Genomic DNA, 10,340 nt, shown 5'->3' with positions numbered 1-10,340 from the left:
TGTTTATGATCTTCTATAAATTGTGTCAGTTGGTTCCATGAATATGGTATGGAAATATAATCAATCAAAAATTTAAGTTAAAAAAGTAGCATGCCAGGCTTCAAAGCTAGCCTTCTCCCTGACATACTACTTTTGTACATTCAGGCAGGTTGTCTTTAAACATGTGGAATATTCAAACATGAAATCCCCACATCCAGGCTGAAGTAGCCCAGACTCAGGAAGGATCACTCCTTTGCATGTGGCAGAGTTGCACTGCACCATTGCACTTTTAATTTAAAACCTGTAAAACCTTTTTATACAGATTCTGGAGCCACTCAGAAAGCCTGTCAGGTGGAATGCAAGGGTCAACACCCAATGCCAGCTAAACCCATTGCCCAGCAGAGCTGTGCCATACATACATGGCTAGCAGAGAAGCAGCAGCATTGGTGATTACTCTTAGGCTGACACTGGGTCCAGATTTCAACACCATTGTGAGGGAATCATTTGGCCCAATACTGGGAGCAGTACCTCCTGAACCTGCAAGCTGTGCTGCTTGTACAGGGGCTTGTAAGATCAGAACATATGAGTTATTCCAAATTTGACACCAGTAAGTTAAGGTTTGAGGAGTACTACTCTACTGTTCATGTAGTTTGTTTTCTTCAGTTACTTGTGAATTGGTCAATTGCAAGAGAGCAGAAGCCCATCAATGAAGTCAAAGTAATGATACACAGTTGCCTTCCCCCCTAAGCCTACCTGCACCCTAAAATCTTGCTCAGAGGCCCTGCTCTGCGTGCCTTCTCCATCTGAAATAGGCTTGCCACCTGGTCCTTATTTTAAGAAACAATTCCTTATTTAGCATTAAAATGTAGTATGATTGAATAAAGAACTGTTCCTTGAAATAAAGAACAGGAGAAAAGCCTAGTCTGAAATATAGTGGGTGGCCTTGCTGAGCAAGGCCTTTTCAACGGGACATTTCAGAGATAATTCAAATTCCAGACCAGCCAGGTTCACTCTACCATATCTGTGGTGTATTTGGACTCAGTTCAATCAGGGTTCAGGCCTGGATTCGGTACTGAAACAGCCTTGGTCTTTCCTCTTTTAAATGTTCCCTCTAGACAAGCCTCTGAGCCCATCTAGAGGAGTCATGCTCTAGGGATGGGGCTAGAGAGGTCATAGGATTCGGTGGATTCCAGCCTGTCATCTCCCTTCTCCTCCTGTGGAAACATCCCTCTTTTTACCTCTATGAGGTCATCCGAGGCCACTTTTGCAACCTTGGAAAGCAGGAGCCGTGGGTATTTCCACGGCAGCTGCGAGGGAGAAGGGGCTTGAAGACCCCTCCTGCAGTTGTAGCACAGTGTCTATGGCTTGGGGAGGGGGAACTGAAGAAGTCCTATGTCCATAGGACCATAGGTTTGCACCCTTAATGGGCCTGTTGTGGAGTCGACTCTAAATCAGGTATGAATGTGTCCGTAACTATTTCAAATATATCTTTGTGTTCTATCTAGTTTTGCAAGCAAGATCTGTACAATACTGCTTTGCATATAAAAAATTCTCTGATGTGCACAACCCATGTAGCCACACACATACCTATAATGGTGTGAATTGTTGGACTACCTGTAATTGTCTAACAAGTTGACTTAGATACAAGTCTTTCTGATACTATTTTCATTCTGGTAGGAAGAAGAAAAATCTGAAACAGCAATATCCCTGAAGTATATGTGAAAACAGGGATGAGCAACCCAGAGACTGACATCCAAATCCAGTCAGACCTTCCGTTCATGTTTTATGGGCTTGTCGCTATCTGAAACACAATACTTATATGCATGAGATTTTGAAATCAATAAACATTGTTGTCTTTCCATATGTTGCCTTTTTTTCTCGCTTACCGCTGCTTGAGTAATCAAGACTTGTCCGGTTCTACACACCTAACTCTGGATCAAGCAATCCAGAATAATGATCAGCATTACCCCTGGTTTGGTACTCACAAGCTCTAATATGCATTAGAAGTAATGCACACGCAAGAAGTCCTCCAAATGCCCCTATTTCATAATCCTATTTCAAAGGTTAGTAATGACTGTAGCAGGAATCCTATGCACGCTTACTTGGAGGTACACCCAATTTAAATAAAATGGCACTTACTTCGAGTTCTAGCTCAAAACCAATTGATTTCAAAAATGGAATCTACTCACGGCTGGATTATGCTTAAAGTAGCACAGTACCTATTTTCTGTTTTTACTGGTGGCTAATGAGTGCCAATTTTCATCCTAATAATTCAATCTACCGAGTACCCTCCAATTTCCCAACGTGCCTGGAAGGTCAACTTCTTTGCTTCGGACAGATCTAGTGGCCAGACTGATCTCCACCCATGGACAGCTCTACGGTACTGGAAGACGCTGCTATATCGCTTCCCCCGGCCGTCGCTGTTGGGAATATTACGCAGGTGTCCACGGCGGCGCGGGCGGGGAGCCGCCAACAGATCGCCCCACCCCCCGAATGGACGGCGCGTCCGCCGCCGCCCGCCCACCGTCTTCACGGGCGGCGCCCCCGTGCCTTCTCCCCCTTGACTTTTCCCGCCCACTCGCCCCCATAGCTGCAAGCGACGGAGACAGGGGCTCCGTCGCGCTTTCCTCTCCCCACTTCACTGCGCCCAACGCGCGTGCGCACCCGAGGGCGGGGCTGCAGCGGGGAGCCCTTTGGCGACGTCTGACGGAGCCGCGCATCCCCTCCTTCCCTCCCCGCCGGCTCAGGCAAGACCGGGCGGCCGAGCGCCGTGCAGGCATCCCCCTCCTCTGCTCCTCTTCCTCCGCCGGCCCGGCCTAGTTTATTAGCCGCAGCGCCGACGTCTCCTTCCTCTTCCTCGCCCCTCCCTTTTCCATCACAGCAAAGACATTCCCCGCCTAGCCAGCCCTTCTCCCGCATCGCCCCGTTATCTCCCCCATCTTTTTTCTAATCAGCGCGCCCATATCCCCCTCCTTCTCTCCCCCACCCCACGCCCCGCGCGCTTTTCGTCCTTCGCATCCCACAATGCGGCTGAAGGGCCGGGGATGCTGCGCCCCGGGCGGCGGCAGCGGCAGAGAAGAACGCGGGGATGACGAGGACCGCGGGCCGCCCCCTCCACCGGTGCGGAGCCCCTTCGTGCACCAGCTGCGCTTCAGCGCCCTGCAGAAAGCCAAGGTGGGTGTGCGTGCATGTGTGAGGAGAAGACCCTGGGAACGTCTCCCCACCCCCACCAATATACCTCGGTGCCTCCCTGGCTGTCTTCGCGCGCGCGTGTGTGTGTGTGTGCGCGCGCGCGCGGGCGGGCGCGCGCGCGGCAGGAATTGCTCGTGTTTGTGCGAGACACGCGCACAAAACCTAGTAGGGACTGTATTGCAAACTGCGTGGAGGCTCTGTGTGCGTGCGTGCGTGTAAATAAGTGAAAGACTCGCGCGTCTCGCATACACACACACGCTTCATGTCGCTCTATGACATAAGAGTTTATGTCGCTCACAGTGGAACAAGACAGAACCTGTACGTTCTAGCCACATAACCGCAAATGCAAGTAGTAGAATTTTTCATCCTACCCATAACTGTGTATTCATTTGAGGGATGAGAGAACCGCCCCTCCCTGTTACTTCTGGGTGGTGTGTTTTTGTTTGTTTTTTTAACCTTAACCCTTTTTAACAACGGGTACCTAATGTCCAGGGGCCTACGATTTTAGGCTGGCCTATCTGGCCTAGTCAAAAACTGTAGTGACGTGCGTGGTGACATGCGTAGCAATAAGTGAAGGGACGGTGGGGACTGAGCTGGGTCCAGTGCACCAAGTGCCTTCATGCAGCAGCATTCAGCTCTCGCCTGCCTGCCTTTCCTACTCCGGAGCAGGAAACGCTGACATGATTTTGGCGGTGTGATCTTTTTTGGATGTTTGTTTACCTTGGCCATGCAGCAGCCGAACAACCTTCCAACTCTGGAACTGGGGAGGTGGGCACAGATTACTGTGCAGCTGCCAGGATGATCTCTACCTACCTCTGTAGCTTCACAGTTTGGAGGAAGGCTGGCCGTTCATCACACTCGGCAGAAGGCAGTGCCACACTTGTCATGGCAAACAGAACTGCTGAAGCCTGTTGAAACTCAATACTAACCAAGGTTACACATAAGTAAGGCCCTTAATTCTCAGCATGACAGTTTGATCATAAATCAGAGTATGCTTAGGATTACAGAATAATTGACAAGTACTCCATGTGATCTGGAATTTGGATGCAAAGAGGCTTAGGTGGTCCCTACCCCTCCCATCCTAGTGTGTACAAGAATGAAGACTACCTTCTTTTGGGTCTTGTTCATTTGGGTCTGTGTCCAGCATCAGCCCCATCATAGTTCCATTAATTATCTTGTATTGCCCAAGTGGAGAGACGTGAGGTTTGATATACACTCCCTACTTTATCGAGGAGTCTGTATCTTAACCTCCCCGGGTGCTTTATATGGCTGTAAAGTCAAATATGGTAGCTAGCCACTGAACAGAACAGCCAAATGTGATCTTGGAAGTTCTTGTCATGTTGGGTCAGATGAATATTGGTCTCATTTAGATTCTGACCTGAGTTCGATCCCAGCGGAAGCCGGGTCCCATGTAGCCGGCTCAGGTCGACTCAGCCCTCAGGTCGACTCAGCCCTTCCGAGGTCGGCAAAATGAGTACCCAGCTTGCTGGGGGAAAGGTAGTCACGACTGGGGAAGGCAATGGCAAACCCTCCCGCTACAGTCTGCCAAGAAAATGCCAGCGAAAGCGGCATCCCTCTAGGGGTCAGCAATGACTCGGTACTTGCGCAGGAGGAACCTTTCCTTTCCTAGTGTCCTGTTCACAATAGCAACTAGCACTGGGTGTTCAAAGTACGAGTACAGTGGACCCAGGAGACATTAGGATGGCATTCTACTGGGCCAGCCTGACAGTAAAATGCCACTACTGAAAATGCTGTCCCAATAAAGATAACACCCAAACTTACTTTTTTGTAGCTCATGGGACCAATATTGTAACAGTGCTCTCAGTTGCAAGGCACCTGAAGAGCATGCCAATATGTTGTTTGTTTGTTTTTACTACTGGTTACGTGCACTGGTTAGTATTTTCTGCAAGCCATATTGGCTACTGTGCTGATACATACTCCACGTGACAAGTGGGAGGACTTGCAGGTGGTGCAGTATATAAAAGGAAGGCTATGTGAACTTTATAGCATCACCGATGCAATGAATATGGACTTGAGCACGCTCTGGGAGAGAGCACAGGACAGGAATGCCTGGCGTGCTATGGTCCATGGGGTCACGAAGAGTCGGACATGACTGAATGACTGAACAACAACAATGTGAACTTTCCTACGTGAAGGCTATGTAAACTGGTACTTCATTAAGGACTGTCTCCCATTCTTCCAGTTTAATTCTGAAAACTGGTAATGTCGAAGCTCCCATGTCAACTGTCATTTCACTTCTGGCTTCTGGCATTTACATTACTCTGACCAGAAGATGCATTTTGAACCTTGATAGCATGTTGCCTTAGGCAACTTCCATAACCATATCTAATTACCTTTTGAATCCACAAATAAAAAAATGATGTTTCAATTTCTTGTGACAGGGAATTTTGCATTGTATGAAAAAGCAACTTCCTTGTTTAACTAGCTTTCAGTTTCTTTTAAGTATTTCTTCCTTAACTCAACTGATTTAAAAGTTTTAAACGACTGCATGAAAGATTCAAAACCTTGTTCTTCTGTGTGCCCTTTTCTAGTTCTGCTGAATTACACATGGAAACTAAAGGTTTAGACAGCCAGAACTTCACAAACCCAGTAACCACTGGCAGTTGGCAACTGCCCCTCTCCTTCTGCTCACTGTTCTGGCAAGTTCTCTCCTTGGTGCTAGGGTATGGAGAAGGTGAGAAACAACAGGCTAAGTCTCAGCATAAATGAGTGAAGACCCCACATCTTCCTCAAGTTTGCTGCATGTGCTAGAGAGCTTGGGGGGCAGGGGGTTGAACTGCCACAAACATTTCTAGCTACTAAGCTAAGCCAAAACTTGTGGACTCTTGTGGATGCCCTGTCAATCCATACAGTATCACTACATTTTCTCTGTTGTACCATAATGCATGCACAGACTCCATAATGCTAATCCATAGATTAGTGCTACGTGTATGAACCAAGTGCAACCTCAGACCCCTCCCCTCTCCTGCACAGCTGGAACAAGGTCCTAAACAGGATTTAGTGTCACTTCTATATAATCCCAGTTTAGTGTTATATTTGAACCACAGATTATGGTTTAAAGCACAATTCTGGTCTAAGCAAACCAACTTCAAATGTGTTACTTAACCAGACTTGCACATAGCACTAAACCAGGCGTAGAGAACATGCTCCTGGACTGCAATTTCCATAAACCCTAGCCAGCATAGCCAATGGTGTGAGATGATTTGAGTGGCAGGCCAACAATGTCTGGAGGGTCATGTGTCCCCCGTCCCTGTACTAAACCATGGTTTAGCGTTACATGTGAACACAGTCATAGTGTTCGATCAAGTGCAAGTCAAATTCCACTCATGCAACAGAGCTTTCTCGTGTTTCCACTCCCATTGCAGCCTATGCACCCCTAAAAAGCTGCTCTTGAGAGTTGGGGAACCATTTGGAACGGCATACAATTGGGGGCTGCAATTGTAGTGGGAAGGGCAAACCAGTGGCCCACAGTCTTGTCCCTTTCCTAATTGCTTAAGTAATGCTTAATAGTATGATAGACTTAGCAAGCAATAGTTAACTGTTGGCTATGCATATAATAATGTGTGTTTTTTTTAATTGTCTCTAACTGAGGTGATTTGCCAGTTTGTAGAATAAAAATTCTCTGAATATCTTAAATCAAGTTTCCCATTGTGACTTCATGTAGTTTCTAAACAATTATGCATAGTAATTGGTTAATATAACCACTAAAACATGTTAATGTACAACTAAACGAAGCATTTATGCCAGGAGGGCATATTTCGTATATTTTTTATAGAGGTTTAGAAAGTGTTACATGGTACGCTGCTTATTTAATGGATAACTTGCTCATTCTGAAGCTGAACAATGTTGCTGTGCTTTCTTCCCAGTGTTGTAGCTTTTTGTTACACTTTCGATCCTTTTCTTACATTGGTTTCTTGCCTTGCCCCAGTTCCACCCCAATACCAGAAACACAAAATCGGTAACAGTCCCAAACATTTGCTCATTGCAGCCCATGCACATTTGTCTGCTTAGACAACTAAGGTTCTAGACCTTTACAGAAGCAAGGGCTGGTATTCACTTACCGGGTAGTTTGTTACTTTGTTTTCATAAGATGAAAATAGCAGAGCTCAGATAGATAAAGAGCATAAAAATAAGAGTATATAAGATCATCCAAATGGACACAGGGAATTATTGTCCTTCTGATATGCAAGATGGGATCTCACGGATCTAGGGGCCAGATCCTAGTGCTTGTGGTTACTTTTCAGTCCCTGCCCTCCTCTATCAACCCCATAATAACAATATATTAGATGACGTATAGTGCATATGATTTCAAAGTGCTTGACCTCAGAAAGGTTTGTCCCCCATGGTACTGTATTTACATAGAAAAGCATATTTTAGCTCACTTTTTTAACCAAGCTATTTTTAAAAAGAAATTTATGAAATATAAATGTATTAAAATTTTTTAAAAAATCTGTTTTTTAAAAAAGAAAGGATATATATCCACCCTAATTAGAGCCCAGGGGGAAGCTGACAATATGCTTTTCCAATCTCTTGCATTGAAGAAGGATCTTCTAAACTCAATAACAGACTAGCCCGTATCACTTGAAGTATAAGATTCTATAAGGAGAGAACAGGAAGATGCAATGATGCAACTGTACCACGGGTGCTGTAGGACAATGATGAACTGCAATCCCATCCATGCCTATTCAGATATAAGTCCTATTGAGTTCAATGGGACTTACTCCCAGGTAAGTGTGTATAGGAGTGCAGCTTAAATCTAGTTGAGAGGAAAAGGTGAAAGCTGATGCTTCAAACAAATAATGTATAGTGCTTTCGACAGAAAATACGATAGCCACAGGTCAATCTTACATATGGGTAAATTCTTTCCCCATATGTAATCCTTTCCCTAAATATGGTGAATTGTTAGATCTTGCATATATATGAAAGCCAAGTCTGAGTATTGAGTTTCCTCAATAAAAACTTCCTGTTTCTGGCAAAACTCTAGTTCATTGAGTGATCATTTCTCTTTATGGGCTTCTATGGTGTTTCTAAAGATATAACTGTAACACTAAAGGGAAAAGGCATTCCTAACCCCAATAAGCCACTATCAAAGTACCTGCTTAAAATTCATACTGTGATGCTGTTCGTAAGTTCATCATTTTTATTGATTTAAAACTACTTTCCTTGCTTTCATAACTATTCAGAAGTGTTTATTCTGAAGTTGTATGTTTCTCATATTTAAAAAGTAGCCTAGTAGATATTATTACTATTTATATTCCTTTGCTCTTGTACCTGTGGACTTCTGTAACCTAGCAAAGTTCCCTTCTCCTGTATCCCATTACTCTCTTTTCTGTTAAAATATACAAGTTGGGAAAACAGTTCACATTCTTAGATAACAATGTCACAGTTTTAAGAGCTGCTCTGAAAAGGGCTGATTTTGTTTAATGCTTTGGTGCCCAATTGACCTGATGCCTGGGATTTTCCCAGTTCCCATAAAGATAACCACAACAGTGGGGACTCTTGTAATAGGACTTTGTTGTTTCAGTTTTCATTTTTCTTGAACCCAAGTAACAAAACGGTCACATGGGGATTGCCCAGTTGCAAAGGACATCTTGTCTTCTACCCATACCACATCTCTCCTCCCTGCTCCCAACCCAGCCAAATCATACTATGCATTGGAGAGGATATAGAAAGGAGAGGTGATTGGGACCTGAGAAATGTGTTGGAAACTGTTCCTTAGGGAATGTAGTGGAGAAGACATGGAGAAAGTAGACGTGAGTGGATTTGAGGTTAAGGTGTGTATGCAGTGACTGGTCTAGATATGTGGCATGTGCTTGTGGAATGAGCACTTCAGGTGATTGGATATCAGAGCTTTGGTACCCTACTATAATTGCCAAATCTTATTCATTTAAAAATGTGTTTTATTTTCTTTTGGCTGAATCACTTTGGTTCACAGTCATCTTGTGATCAGAAATAGCATACTTCTCATCTGTGGTTTCTAGCTGATGAATCCTCAGCAGACTCGAAAAGTAATTAATATTAGCTTCCAATTGCATCTACTGTTTGCTTTGAGGCATGATCAAACCTTAAGAATTTTAAGCCCCATTTATTTCAATGGGAGAGAGTTAAGCATGTGCTTAACTAAACAAGCTCTTCACTTTGGCTGGTTAATACTTCTGTTGTTTAATTTTATTCCCATGTTGTCTTTGCTTCATCTAAAATAAGTGTACCATCTAAAATAAAGGTGTGCAGAGGTAAGGGATTCTTGCAAAGGATGCTGGACTAAGCTAGACCTTGATCTGATCCAGCAAGGCAATTCTTGCATTTTTAAACAACAGTACATACTCAAGGTCACGAAATACAGTTAATTATGCCTTAGGGTGCAATCCTATCCAGATAGGCGGCCGCCTCCGAACTCGGAGGCGGCCACCTATCAAATGAAGGGCAGGAGAAGCACGGAGGGGATCATTCCACAGGGGAGGAGGCTGCTGTACGACACGTTGGATGTGTTCTACAGGCATTTCCGCCAGCCCTGGAATGCCCCCAGACACGCCCCTTTTCAGCCACTCCACACTCCTCTTGCAAGGGCGGGGCTGTTCCGCACCGTCTCAGAGGCAGCGTGGAAGTGCGGAGAGGTCGGTTCTCCAGGAACCAACCTCAGAGCGCAGGCTCCGAAGTCGGTTCCTGGAAAACAAGATATCCTTTGGCCATCTAGCCACTCTCTAGTGGCCATAGGATTGCTCCCTCCACTAATAAGAAATCTTGACTATGCAGTATTGCTTTGTGAATTTAAAACACATTGGCCAATGTGGGTTCTGGTACAGAAAAAACAAATCACACTGAAATTGGCCTGCCGTTGCTGTAAAACTTCATTCACTAATCCCCCATATTGCTGAAAAATATTAAATATAATGGATCTTAAAAATTAAACTTGATGGACCATTTATTATATCATTTCAGTTATTTTTCTTTTACTTAGCCATTTAAATGCCCATACTGCAGTAGTCACTCCCTCTAATAGTGAACTCAGATGGTGAGTGCTGAGAAAATCTAGCCAAAATGGGGCCGCTGAGAAATAAGAGTGAGGTGTCAACATACATGGGGGAGTCCTGGGATATGCAGAAGTCCCAAAAAATCTAAAAATAGTAAGCCCCCTGCCAGAAAAATCA

General features: G+C 44.8%; 1 protein-coding gene across 1 annotated transcript in view; it reads left to right on the top strand.

Annotated features, from left to right (window-relative positions):
• Positions 1–2,622: 2,622 nt before the first annotated feature.
• The window catches only part of LPCAT1 (lysophosphatidylcholine acyltransferase 1), a 55,827-nt gene continuing 48,109 nt past the window's right edge, over positions 2,623–10,340 (top strand). The window contains exon 1 of the mRNA XM_084850664.1: positions 2,623–3,153. Within this exon, the coding sequence (XP_084706790.1) occupies positions 3,004–3,153 (150 nt within the window). The 5' untranslated portion in view covers positions 2,623–3,003. The remainder of the gene's footprint in view (positions 3,154–10,340) is intronic.

This window comes from Heloderma suspectum, chromosome 4 (assembly GCF_057233095.1).
Source record: "Heloderma suspectum isolate Gila_16-S chromosome 4, 16-S_ref, whole genome shotgun sequence".
In the NCBI taxonomy this organism is placed as follows: Eukaryota; Metazoa; Chordata; class Lepidosauria; order Squamata; family Helodermatidae; genus Heloderma; species Heloderma suspectum.
Note: the sequence above shows the minus strand (reverse complement) of the source record. Positions and strands in the feature narration are given on the sequence as shown.